The sequence below is a fragment of the Glycine soja genome, chromosome 4 (assembly GCF_004193775.1).
Source record: "Glycine soja cultivar W05 chromosome 4, ASM419377v2, whole genome shotgun sequence".
Taxonomy (NCBI): domain Eukaryota; kingdom Viridiplantae; phylum Streptophyta; class Magnoliopsida; order Fabales; family Fabaceae; genus Glycine; species Glycine soja.
The window spans coordinates 45755119-45769852 of NC_041005.1; the positions used below are offsets into that span (position 1 = coordinate 45755119).

Sequence of the window (14734 nt, forward strand, 5' to 3'; positions counted from 1 at the left end):
AGAACCTTATGAGTATCAAGCACAGCTATAGGTTGCAGTTGTGACCCTCCAGATGATGAGATAGGAGGCAGGGGAATATATTGAGATACAGGATCACCCTGACACAACTTCAACAATGAAACATGGAAAACAGGATGAATTTTGGCGTCTGAAGGGAGCTCTAATTTATATGCCACATTACCAATCCGTTCTAAAACCTTAAAGGGATCAAAATAGTGTATGGACAATTTTTGGTGGCGTTGAAGACGCACAGAATGCTGCTGGTAAGGTTGCAACTTCACAAAAACAAAATCACCAACTTGGAACACAACCTCAGTTCGCTTCCTATCAACTTTCACTTTCATATGCAATTAGGCCTTTCGTAAATTGCTTTTCAATTCAACAAGTAGACGGTCTCGCTGCACCAACTGAACATGAACATCGAAGGGTGTATCATCACGGACAACACTAGGAATGATGGTTGGAGGGTCTCTACCATATAAAATATTGAATGGAGTCATGCCTATTGAAGTTTGGAAGGAGCTATTATACCATAATTCAGCCCATGGTAGAAAAGAAACCCACAAATGAGGGTTTTCAGAGACAAAACAACGTAAGTACATTTCAAGGCACTTGTTCAAGGCTTCAGATTGCCCATCCGTTTGAGGATGATAAACAGAGCTTATCCTCAAAGAAGTGCCCTGCAATTTAAACAAGTGCTACCATAAAGAACTAGTAAATGTCTTATCCCGATCAGAGATAATAGAGGTTGGAATGCCATGCAATTTCACCACATTCTGAAGAAACACCTCTGCTACCTGTTGTGCTGTAAAATTGGACCGTAATGAAGCAAAGTGAGCAAACTTAGACAAGCAATCAATAACTACCAAAATAACAGAATACCCCTTTGATAGTGGCAAACCAGTGATAAAATCCATAGCCACATCTTCCCAAACTTGAGTAGGAACAGAGAGAGGTTGTAAAAGGCCAGCGGGGTGAGTTTAAGAAGCTCTTTGACAAATTTGGTAGTTTTTAATAAATTCACAGATATCCTTACGCATATCATGCCAAAAAAAATAAGTAGCCAATCGAGCATAAGTGCGAAGAAATCCAACATGACCACCAATCGGAGAGGAATGAAATTCAAGTAATATACGTGTGATAAGTTCGCGTGCTTCAATGGGTATGATTACACAGTGATGCAAAAATAGCAACCCATTCCTCAATTTATGTTGCGGCATGGAAGCAGGATCAGACTGGAATTGTTGGATCAATTGTTGCATGGTTGGGGATGATGCAACCACACCCTTGATGTCATTTAGAAGGTTTGCTTGAGGGTTGGAAAGAGCCATATAGAAAGACCATGATAAAGCATCAACAACTTGATTAGTGGGTCTAGGTTTATACTCAATCGAGAAGTTGAAGTCAAGAAGCTTAGGTAACAAGGACTCTTGCTCTGGTGTTTGAATGATTTGGTCCGTAATGTGCTTGAGACTACGTTGGTCTGTCCAGATAATGGAATAATGACCAAAAAGGTAATGACAAAACTTAGCCACTGCTTCAGTAATTGCATACAACTCACGAACATAAGCTGATTGCTTATGCATACGAGAAGAAAGCTTCTTAAAGAAAAAAGCAATTGGATGGCCATTCTGAGACAAAACAACACCAATTCCTTGGCCTAAGGCATCTGTTTCAACAATAAATGGTTGAGTAAAATTAGGTAGAGATAAGATCGGGGTTGTGGTCAAAGCTTGCTACAAAGCACGAAACGCAACATCCGCTTCTGAAGTCCAACCACAAAATCATCTTTTTGCAAAAGATCAGTGAGGGGTCCCGCAATAGATGCATAACGATTAATGAATCGACAATAGTATCTGGTGAGACCAAGAAAAGCCTTCAACTGAGTTACTATGGCGAGACAAGGCCAATCTTGGACAGCTTGGACCTTAGAAGGGTCCATTTCAACCCCTTGGTTAGAAACAATATGACCCAAGTACTCCAGCTTGTGTTGTCCAAATGAACATTTTGACAATTTAGCAAATAGCTGATGTTGGCGGAGACAATCCAACACTATAGCTAAGTGCTCCAAATGTGTTGTCCATGCGGGGCTATAAATCAGAATATTGTCAAAGAAGACAAACACAAATTTTCACAAAAAAGGCCAAAAAACATCATTCATCAATGCCTGGAAGGTAACCAGTGCATTAGTCAAACCAAAGGGCATGACCAACCACTCATAATGTCCATTGTGAGTCCTGAAAGCTATTTTGTGGCGATCTTCAGGTCTGACCAAAATTTGGTGATACCCAGAATGTAAATCCAACTTTGAAAAAAACTTAGAGCCCTTAAGTTCATCAAGTAATTCGTCTACTGTTGGAATAGGAAAGGAATCCTTCACCGTTACAACATTAAGAGCCCTGTAGTCAGTACAAAAACACCATGAACCATCCTTTTTGCGAATTAAGATAACTGAAGCTGAAAAAGGACTAGTACTTGGCTGGATAAGGCCTTCAGCTAGCATCTCCTCCACCATATGTTCGATCTGAGTCTTCTGAGAGAAGGGATAGCGATAGGGCTTGACTCAAATTGCAGAGACACCATCTTGTAAAGGAATAGAATGATCCTGAGTGCGTGGTGGTGGGAGACCCTTTGGAACATCAAAAACCATGAAAAATTGACGTATGATAGCCACCAAGTCAGGATGTAAGTCAGCTGGCAAGTCCATGGAATGAGCAACCGATGAATCATGTGGGGAGCAAGATAAAGTATATAACTCATCAATAGCATGAGTAGCAGAATAACGCTTAAGATGGTGAAATTGCGCAACAGAATGGCAGTAGGAAGTGTCTCCCTGTAAGGTCACAAAAGCATCATCCAAATAGAACTTGATACTAGTAGAGCTGTAATCTGCAATGTGGGCCCCTAATGTGGCAAGCCAAGATGCTCCAAGAACCACCACTGCACCTGATACAGGCAAAACATATGCCGGGAAACGAATGGTCTGACCACTAATAATGAGAGGTAAGTCGCGGACAACTCCTTCCGCATGTAAATAATGTTCTTTCCCCACCATCACTTTCACATCTGCGGTAGGTTCCATAGAAAGCTGAAGGTTGTGGGCCAAACGAGATTGAATAAAACTATTTGAGCTACCTCCGTCCAAAAGTACTTGCACCAATTTTCCTGCAATGAAACCCTTAAAGCGGATGGTGGCACAACTAGGAGAACCTTGATAAGCCTGTAACGAAAGATGGTGAAGTAAAGCAGTAGAATCACTCTCTACAACAGGACTTGGAGGAGCCATGGAATCCTCTAAGGATGGCAGTTCCGACCCATCAAGATCAGAGAGAAACAACATGAGGTGTTTATTAGGGCATACATGTTTCCAAGAATACTTCTCGTCACATGTAAAGCAAAGGCCCTTTTCTCGACGTATTTGCATTTCAGTCGGTGACATGTGTTAGATGGGTGGTAATGGCTTGGTTATACGCTTGGGTAGAAGGGGTGGTAGTTGTTGTGGATTTGAGCTGCTCATGGATTTAACCACAGAAGGCGAGTGAGTAGTGCGATTGGCACCAGAAGATAAACCCCAACTAACCTTTTCATCAAATAGATGGGCTAAAGAAACTGCCCGCAATAGGGTGGGAGGAGATTGGACAATGACGTCACGTCGAATGGGGTCCCGCAACCCACTAATAAAACAATCAAGCAAGGCCGGTTCAGTCAATCCCTCGACCCGATTAGCAAGTGTCATGAATTTGGTGTAGTAATCCGCCACAGAATTGGTTTGGGATAATTTGAACAACTGGGCCCTTGGGCTATCAAATTGGGATGGGCCAAATTGTTTCTCAATTGCTTGCGCAAGAGCGGCTCATGTAGGAATCAGATTGGCTTTTTGCAACATTTGAAACCACAGCACCACTGGACCTTCAAAATGCACCGCAGCAATGGTGAGCTTTTACACATCGGAAGTTTCATAATATGAGAAAAATTGCTCCGCACGGAATAACCACTGAAGAGGGTCAAAACCATCAAATTTTGGAAAATCCAACTTCACCGGTCACGATTGGGTTCTTGACGACAAAGCTCCAATCAGGGTGTTTGTGGTAAGACAATCCACGGAACGGGTGATAGTATTGAGTGTGCATTGGAAGGATGCTAGAATATCCTCGATGCGTATCAATTGTTGCTGAGTCGTGCGGTGTTGTTGCTGAGTCGTGCTTCGAGACAATATCAGTAACTTGTTTGAGGTCAGCGACCAAATCCTTCATTCTCGTTGCTTCCGCCATTAGATGAAAGCACCAATGTGATGGTTCCTGCAAATTAAGAAGAAGTGGACAAGTATCTACAATTGCAGTAAATCAATCTCAAGCGAAACTAGTATAATACGGTGCTTATATGCATATATCATTTAGTGATAAAAGAGAGTCCCAACGGAGAAATATCTCAGGGGAAAAAACATAAAGAGAGAGGGGAAAACTGTCATAATACCCACGCCCCACTCTACCCACAATTCCACTAATATAAGATAGTATTAGTTCCTAAAACGTGCAGGCACATTGCGCATACGGTTGCTCCTTCTAACATAATTGTGCACATTATCTTTTATATTTGGATCACCCTCCACGTGTCCCTTTTGATGTCACACCTTTAGCATTTTTAATCATAACAATTAGGTGAATAACAAAATAAAGTTTTAAAATATCATAAAATAATAAAAACTCTAACACTGAATTCGAATTTAAAAAGTTAAAACAATATCAGATGTAATTTGAGGGAAATCATCGTTTGTGTGAGAATGACGAAAATCAATTCCGTACTAAAACAATATCTATAATATGGATGAAAAGGATAAATCTTCCGAGTTAAAAATTAGTTACAAAAGCTGACAAAAAAAATTGAAAAAAAAAAAGATATAGCATCATATAAAGAATCGGTAGTAACACAAAAATATTAGAGTAAGAAAGTGTGTTAAGAAAATTGATAAGGAAATTTTAAGAAAAGTTACAAACATGTATGCAGGTTAGGAGGGTAAAGTACACCACACAATTTATAATAAGGAGAATATTTAAATGAGAATGAATATGAGAAAAGAGAGAATGAAATAATAAGAACACATAAACTTATACGTACGTTGTTTATATATATATATATAAAGGAGTCTTTTTTTTTGCTGGACAAAAAATTCCAAACCCAACATCAACTATTATTCATAGAATACGCGGGAACAAAAACATCCTCCATGAAGGAGTACGTACAAGCAAAAGCAGGTAATGAATCAAAGATACAATTAAACATCCCTACTGGCCATGTCATGCTTGGCAAAACAATCTTGCAGCCAACATATTTATCTGTATATAAATATGAACCACCTTGTACATGTAGTTCTGAAAAACCTCCATAAAATAACATATTTCTTGAATCAGCTCACTAAAAGGACCTCCAATGGATCCAAGACCTTTCATTCACTGCTTCCAAACAGTCAGACTCCAAGCTAACGTTTTTTAAACCAGCTTCATCTACCAAACTCAAGGCAAATAGCATCTCCCAAAGCTCCACTTCAAGAATGGAGCAAGATCTCAGCCTCCTAGAGGAAATTAATCACATTTTAAGCTAGTATTTGATCTCAAAAAGATATGTTAAATATTTATAAAATAAAGTTAGTTTTTCTTATTATCTTCTCTTTATGTAAGTGAAATAAAATATGTAACTAACTAGAAACCCAGAAAATTTATAAATATATTTTTTAAATATATCTTGTATTATTAATTAAAATTTATAAGAGATTCGTCTTTACAAAAAATATACTAATTATTAACTAAAATTATTAATATACTAAAAATGATATCTCGTAAGTGAAATATATTTTTTCTTGTTGAACGACTAACTAAATAGAATAATGAAAAATATTTAAAAAAATAAAAATACATATAAGATATATTTAGAAAATTTCCTATAAATTTTGTAAGAAGGAATAATCTCTTAAAATATATTGAAAAAAATACACATATGGTGTATCATTTGAAGTTTTCTTGTTAAATGATTTTATTAATAATGAATAAAAATCTATTAATATGTTTTATATGAGTTTTTAATATGTTTTATATAAAAAATTTATAAATATATTTTATATCTATTTTAAAATGAATATATAAATATATTTTAAAATATATAAATACTAATATATTTAATATATTTTGTATAACATAATTTACAAAATATTTTTTTTTGTACAAGGAGTTAAAAAAGAAAAAGAAGTGCAGAAAACTACTCTCGGAAAAATCTAATACCTACCGCATCGGCCAAGAGAAAATCTTAATCAAAAAATTATTAAAAAAATACATATTCATAAAATTTCCCATTTAACTAGTTGATTACGTATTTGTTTACATAAAAAAAGATAACTAGAGAAATTAAATTTTTTATTCCATAAATATATAGCATATCTTCATAAGAACAAATCTTTATTAAAAGAAACTAATTATATTTTTTCTTATTAAAAGGAATTAAATTAAATTTGATAAATGATAAACATAAATTTTTTATATTTGAATCACTTGCTAATTTTCTATTGATTATTATGTGTAAAAATGAGGTGTTAAATACTTAAATGTATGTCTTCATAAGAATATCTCATTTAAACAAAAACTCGTTTTTTTCGATTTTGATTTACACTTTTTTTTTGGGTCAATTGCTATAGTATGGTTTAATTGCTTTTTGTTTTAATTGCTATTAATGCCTTCAATTGTAATGCACCTGGTTATCCATTATTATATATAAAAGCTAAGCATATCCCATGTTTTTTTTTTTTATCGGCAATCTTTAGTTGTTAGAATTGGGATAACAATAAGTAGAGTTATATAGTATCCATTCTCATATCTTATTTAAAAATAATATTTGTATTTGATCTCATACAGGTAGGTAATTTTAATCTCCATTGTATAAGTTGGGTATCTAAATATTTATATCTGTACTGGCGACTTGCACTTTACTAATAATAATAATAATAATAATAATAATAATAATAATAATAAAATTATTTAGAACAATTACTATAGTTAAAATAAAAATTCATTTTTAAATAATCCAAACATAACATTAAAAACATATATATACACATAATATTAAAAACAAGAAAATATAATATTGATTCATCCAAACTCAAGTAATAAATAAATAAAATTATAAAAATAATCATTCACCATAACGATCGTTAAAACTAATGTTATAATCATATAACAAAATCTTTAATTAAACATTTAGAATTTTTCACTTTTCAATTTTCAATAATCATCCAACATAGCAATTTAGGATTTTCCAATGATATTATTAGAGATTTGAGACTTAGAATATTAATCATAAAAGATATAATTATTTTTAAAAAAATATGAATACTCGTACACATACCTATATCTACATAAATTTGTAGACCTAATCTCAATATTAGAGATAATTACTCGTACCTTATCGCAACAAGGCAGTTAGTGAATTGGTATTAGAAGAAGCAGGCTTAATGTACTTTTCAAGTAATCCTGCACACAAGTTTTAGTGCATTTCGTCACTTCTTGGTATATAGTTATTACAATTTTTTGTTGGGATATCATCTTTGCTTGGCATCTTGTCATTTTCTTGGGTTTTCATTTCGGAACAACCTTAGTTATAATTGTGAGAGGCAATACTGCTACAACATTTTGTGATTTGTAATTGGTCTCTTAATGGGCTTTTGTATCTTGTTTATGATGGGTTAATGACAACATTGTTAATTTGTTAGAATGCAGGGAAGGTTATATCAACTTGTAATAACTATTTTGTCTATTAACTTAGCTTGTGCTTCAAGTCAAGCTTTATTAGTATTAAAAAATATCAATAAAATTCAGCACAATTAATAGATGATTAGATTCATTAAATATGTTAATATGAGTTTGATTCTCTCCTTGTGCGTATAAAAAATATTTTATTGGAAGAATTAAAATATATTTCAATAATATGTTTCGAGAGTTAATCATATGACTTTTGAATATAAGAATATCTTGATTTCAACAAAATATATATATTAAATAATATATTTTGTTTATAGAAAAATAAGAGAGAAAAATCCATTACTATTGACCATATATTATTCAAGATCTACGAAAGTGATACTATTGAATTATTCCTTGTAAGAACTAAATAGTAAGTAACCCGAGTGTGTAATGAATTCTTGATGTGTTGAAGTCGCAAATTTACTGTGTTATTTTTACCTAAAGTTTTGTTTTTGTTTTTGTCTTTTTACCTAAAAGCTGAACCTAAAATTTTCACCTGACTCAATTTCTTCTTCTTCTTCTTTTTTTTTTTTTTTGAAAGGGACTTGATTTCTTCTTATCACCTAAACTTTGAACTTTCACTAATTTATAATTAAAACAACGTGGTTACGTATTTGTTTGTACTTCATAAACGAGTTTCCTGTAATTGCGGCATGAAATTGCAAATGAACCAAAAATAAATTATATTTATGTACCAACAGGACTGTCAATATTTTAAGCAGGATTTACTGTAGGATAGAGACTTTTATGACTTTTAACAAAAATTGTCTTCTTGAGTTCTACTTTTAGGTGTCGGTGTAAGTTCTTATTAAACTTAAATATGCTTTTAAAATATATGAAAGATATTAAGCTGCTCCGTTTTAATTATTTCTTTAGATCGATTGGGTCCTTCATAGTTTAAAATAATGATCAAATTCTGAGCTAATCATTTTTAGAAACATACTAAATTTATCTTAAATTAAGAGACAAAAAATTGTTAAAAACTTGAGAATTAACTAATTTGATCTTTTTATGTTTTTTGAGAAGATTCATTTGCATTTACTCAAAAAATGGATTTACTTAGAAAGCAATGACATTGTATAACAGTATAAAACATCCTGACAATATCATTGCATGAAAATTAAGCTCTATTTTTTTCTTCTTATTTTTCGAGAAAAAAAGTGAAGAAAAGACAATCATTGCCTACTCAATTGGAAAATTCTGTTTTCTACCCTCTTACAGTATATACTCCTCGTGTTATAACAGTGTGACCTAATTTTATTTTTTTCATAATCATATTGTCCTTATTTGAATTTTAAAATAAAAATAAGAAAAATGGTAAATTTAGAATATTATCCTCAAGAAAATAGATAATATAAAAATACTAAAAATTTGCTTAGAGCAGAGCATGGGAAAAGCTGAGCCATGCATTCGTTCACCTCACAGAAGCTTCTTCTACTTTTCTTTGTCTTGTGAACATTAAAGAGAACTAGAAAATATAGTGATCCAAAAAATCATGTGGAACTCATTCAGTTTCAATTATAGCAGAGCAATGTGCATGCATTGGTAACCACTATATAAATGAACATGCATACTAGTACAATCGATGGGGTCAAATGTTGCTACTCAATGGTCCCTTTGAGTTCTTACTTCACATTATTCAAGAAAGTAAAACGGTTGAAGCCGGGAATTGAAGCATTATGAAAATGTGGTTGTAGCCCAATTTAAATCTTTACCCATAAGCCACAATCACATCAAATTCCACCGTCAAAAAGAAGATCCACTTAAGAGGCGCACCCATGTGCATTTTTTTTTCATCTTTTTCCATCCTTACGCCTAATTTTGTCCTAGCTAATCCTTGGTGGCGTTGTCACCTATCTTCGCCTCCCCCATTCAATTAAACTCATGGAAAGATAGTGTGTGTTGTTACGATCTAGCGGGGAAAGGATACTGTGTTGTTACAATCAAGTATTTTTTTTTTCCTGTAGAAATTGAAGACAAGATAGTGTTAAGGGTTTACAATCAAACATTCTTCCACCGTTTTCTTTTTCTTTCTTTTTGGCCCAATGTAGTACTATTACTTTAGTGTCTCCTTAATTAGCTTTACTTAGTTGAAAGATCAGTATTTATCTCAGTCAAATGTGTTAAAAATAGAGTCCCGTATAAGTCATAAATCAACCATTGTGTTCATATTGGAATCAGTTGTATTTATTATCTAAACATCAAATAACTAAAACTATGTAACACATTCGCAAAATGTTTTTCTAAATTAAAAGGGACAACAAAAGTAATCTTAATTTTAATGCATAAAAAGCATTTTCATGTTGGAATCCGTCCTATAACTAATTTGGCTTTTCTGACGGGAAATTTATATAGCAACGTTCAAAAACATTATTATTGGGTAATCTTCCGCTTATAATTAATAAAGTAGTAACAAGGGAGGTATCATAAATATACTAGCATATTAAATGGACCTCTAATCAGATTGTAGTACCTTATTTTGTCCGATTGTTAACAGCTATTTGGGTAGTTGAGCTTTTTAGAATGCTTCAATACATTTAAATGAGCACGATTGATGGGATTTGAATATTTGATGATTTTCTTTTGTTTTGGATTGGATTAGATTTTCTAATATGGTGTACGTGCCTTCGCTTTATTCATGGTCTTAGTCAACACACTATGCATTTGTGTGGCTGCGCATGTGTCGGTCACATGGAACGAGCTAGAGAGAGAGAGAGGGGAGTTTAACATATGCTAATATAGTATAGAAGCTATAGAAACTACTAACATTGTATTATGATATAGTAATAATATCAACTCTTCTGCACTTGTTTTTTTCTCTTAGAAGTCGAGATTCTTCAACTGACTAGGTTCCAAGAGTAACAGGTGGAGGTTGTAATCATGAGCAACTCAAAATTGACAAAAGAAAAGACAAACAGCAGAAAACAATCTAAGAAACCCCAAAAAAGGGAAAAAGAGTGGAGATATATGGAAATGCAAGGAAAAGTAAATACAAAGCTAAAGATCCACTATATATATATATTCCTTTTGTTTTTCAATTTCCCTCCCTTTTCTTTTGGAACATATATGTATATATTTTGGTTTCCTTTTTGGAAAGAATGAATCAGCCAGAAGAGAAGTCATTGTTTTTCAGCAAGGAGAACCTTTCTTACAACTGAGTGCACCAGCACCTGTTGTTATGGAACCAACAAGGGAAGATGGTCTTGCACTTAAGCTAGAAGCCCTTGCATAGCTAGAGGAGGCTCCAGCACCCGATGCTGTGAAAAAGGCACCGTTTACTAACAAGTCCCCTTCTGACCTCCAATTCCAATCCTGCCACTCACTCTCTGGGGTATCTTCACGTTTTGTCACCTAAACATTATTTGTTCACCAATTTTGATGATTAATTGCATACCTTAGTAAGATTACACTTAATCTCATAGCATGACTTGTGATATTTTCAAAATTAATTTTTTTTTTTATGAATAATCTCACCTCTTTGCTGAATCTGTCATCGGGTGCAACAAATCTGTTGCCTTGGCAGTTGATGGTTGGATTGGCACTTCCACCAATGGCATACATTTCCCAGTGAGTATAATCATTGTTCACCACATGGAAATACCCAAGCCTACACCTGCAAAAATGGCACAATTTTTTTCTTTCTCAAACTTAACCAATGTTACTGGCCCCACAAAGTAACAAGTAACTAAGAGTATCATTAAAGACTTGGTGTGAATTATTCATTATTATGGTTGATTACTAATATTTGAGGAAAAATATGACTCATCACTTTTAAATGGATGTTTCTTTCCAACCACATATTTTTATTTACTAAGACTTAAATATGAAATTTTGTATAACAAAATCAAATCCAATAACCGATATCATTTGAACCAACGATTTGAAACTTACTAATTAATTTAACTTATAAAATATGAGTTAAGATCGAAAACAAAAATGATGATTTACCTTGGCATCCTTTGAACAAGGCCTTCACCAAAGTGGTTGAAAGCAATAGTGACTTGCATGTCCTTGTCCTGGGTGTAAGAATCGCTGTGACCCAACAACATGACCTTATCATGATGGGTCATGTAGTTATTAGAAATGGTAATAGCGGTGGAGCCATGGATGGCGTCGATCAACCCGTCGTTGCAGTTAGACAGCGAGCAATGGTCAACCCACACGTGGCTCCCTCCGAAGATGGACACGCCGTCACCGTCCGATACGGTTCTCCAGCCGTAGTGCCGTGGGGAGTCCCGCACCATAGCGTTCCCTCCCTGCTTGCAATCGTGTATGTGAATCCCATGGATGATGACGTTGGTCACGTACTGTATCGTTATGCATGGACCCCCAGCAACGTGCACGCTGGCACCTCTTCCGTCGATGGTCTTGAAGGAGTTCATGAGAAGCTCTTCTTTAAGTTGGATCACCATGTCTCTGGCGAAGATTATCCATAAGGGCTCGTCTTGGATCACGGCGTGCCGGAGGGTTCCCGGCTTCGGGTTCACCGCGTCGTCGTCGCCGTCGTCGTCCACCACATAGATCTTGCCGTCTCTGCCGCCAATGGCGTTCTTGCCGAACCCGATTGCGCAGTCTGCTAGCCTCTGCCTGTTCTGCTCCCAGTTGGGGTCACACCTCCAACAATCATCGATGGGGTTGCCACTACCACATGAGAGGTAGCCCAAGTTCCTTCTGGGTCTTGCTATAGAGCCATTGATTTTCCTATGCACCCACAAATTATAAAGTTGTTAGTCTTAGTGGTATTAAGATGGAGTCTCTCACATTCATTTAAGAAATTATAACATCTAGTTAATATATTTTTTCAAACTCATTGGTTAGAAATCGAACTCAGAAGTAGATGAGGTTATCCATCAATCATATAATTACAATAAATAACTTTTTGAAAAAAGAGAACCCACTAAAAAATGTCTTTTATTCAATTAATTTTGAAAATAGGCTCGTTATTTCTACTCATATAACTTGATCAAAGTAACAAAAGTGATCACATTCCTATTAATTACTATGACAAAAAATACAGAGTAATGCACAATTGCACATGTAAATGTAAGTGGGTAACTTTACCTGTTGACCTCTTGTACGACCTCTTGAGGGTTTAGAACTGGTGAAGAGGAAATTAGAGTTGGAGTGAGAAGAGAGAAGAGCAAGAAGAGCAAAGACAGAAGAGTGCTTGTCATGGTGCCTCCTCTTTGTCAAGTGTGAGAGAAAGGAGGGAGGTGAGGAGTGATGTACGTAGGAGGAACTGTATATAAAGAGAGAAAAATGCAAGGATACATGGTGTGATTAAACTAAACACATGGGACCCACTTGCTTCCTGATTTCGGCCGTTAAGCGAGGCCTAAATGATGGTAGAAGATCAAAACTTCAAAACAGTCAAAAGAAAGAAAGAAAAAAAAAAAACTTAATAGAATGAAGTAAAAAAAAAAGGACATATACAGGATATTAACTCATTAAATATGAAGCACCAACATCGACAAGAACATCAAATATCATCAAATATGATAGGGACACGTAAACATCTATAATATTCAAAATATAAAATATAATATGGGTGTTGTGTCGATGTTAGACACGGACACAGACGCATATCGGACATCAAATACGACAAGAGATTGGGATATCCTTGCTTTATAACTACTTTATATAACAAAGTGAAATGTATATTATGATTTTTTTTCCATAACTTAATCATGATTTTCCTTTAAGAATATATTATGTTAAAATTAAATATAAATCGTTTTTTTACAAACTCAATGTGTTTTGTGAATTAAGTTATATTCATTAAATATATATACTAAGTTTGATAATGTACACTTGAGAGTAGAAATTCAATTAAATATAATTAACGTTACTCGCATAATTCTACAACTGCTCTGAGAGGGAGGTTAATTAGTTTATACCAACCTCATTAATTAAGATGAAGGTAGAAATTGATTGTACAACAGCATGCGGGGGTCCCCTTAGGATCCCTAATGTGGACGTATTCAACAAAGTTCCTTTATTTCCTTGTCGTATTAATATTTCTGGCATAATCGTTGAGGATAATGAAATTATGCACGGGAATCACTTAATGAGTAATGGACACTACTTTTATTAATTAAATTAAGTAGTATTAATGAGACTGAAAGTAGAAGCATCATCAGGGAAGGCTTCGCGTATAGTGAAGTAGTGTATAATGCTCAATTAATTAAAAAAATTAACTAATATTGGTCGGGAAAGTAGCTATATGAATTCTTCCTCCACCCCGTTGATATTGTTATGTATATTCTTTTGGCAGCAATTACTTTATATTTTGACTTCATTTGAGATGAACGGTCGGTTTAGATTGTTTGAAATTAAAGATTTACCCGGTGGAAAATATTGACTTATTTGCTCTAATGGGTCCATCTCTTGCTTTCTAGTTCATGAGGCATTTTGGAAGACTAGGAGAAGGATAAATAAGTAAATTTCCAATTCAATTTAATTGTGTTAGATATTTAATATAATATAAATTTACTATTCAAATATTGTTTAGAGGAAATTTGATTTATATTTTTAGTTTGGATAGATTTAGTTACTCTTTTTATTTTGAAATAAATAATGTTAGTCTCTTTTATAATTTAAATATTGTTAGTTTTGATTCTTTAATCGATAATTTATATACGCTTGATGTTGATAGAACTTATAATATAATATCGCAAATAAACACACATGGTAAAAGTTAATCTTGAATTAGATGAGAGTACTATCTCTTTATGATTTATGATATAGGCATAAGTTAATCTTTAAGCAGGGAATACTAAAACTTGTGTCAAAGAAAATTCTTAAACCCTTAAATTTGTCAAAGTTTGAGGTTCGTGTAGACTGGATCAAGGAAAAATGAATAAAAATAATAAACTTAGATACATAAAGAGTTAAGAATTTCTTAAAACTAATTAATACATGTGAGTATTTATGTGATACATTCCTTGTGA

The 14734-nt window shown here is 34.0% G+C and overlaps 1 protein-coding gene across 1 annotated transcript; it reads right to left on the minus strand.

The window, feature by feature from the left end:
* Positions 1-10528: 10528 nt before the first annotated feature.
* LOC114409901 (probable pectate lyase 5) lies at positions 10529-13005 on the minus strand. Its single transcript, XM_028373559.1, has 4 exons — positions 12846-13005; positions 11733-12485; positions 11259-11397; positions 10529-11135 (listed from the first exon to the last, which is right to left on the minus strand). The coding sequence occupies exons 1-4, from the start codon at positions 12956-12958 to the stop codon at positions 10914-10916; spliced, it is 1227 nt and encodes a 408-aa protein (XP_028229360.1). The 5' UTR covers positions 12959-13005; the 3' UTR covers positions 10529-10913.
* Positions 13006-14734: the final 1729 nt, after the last annotated feature.

Coding starts and splice junctions, on each gene's coding strand:
- LOC114409901 (XM_028373559.1), bottom strand. CDS start 12,958: ATGACAAGCACTCTTCTGTCTTTGCTCTTCTTGCTCTTCTCTCTTCTC. Junction 12,486..12,845: donor GTCGTACAAGAGGTCAACAG/GTAAAGTTACCC, acceptor GTGGGTGCATAG/GAAAATCAATGGCTCTATAG. Junction 11,136..11,258: donor ATGACAGATTCAGCAAAGAG/GTGAGATTATTC, acceptor AATAATGTTTAG/GTGACAAAACGTGAAGATAC.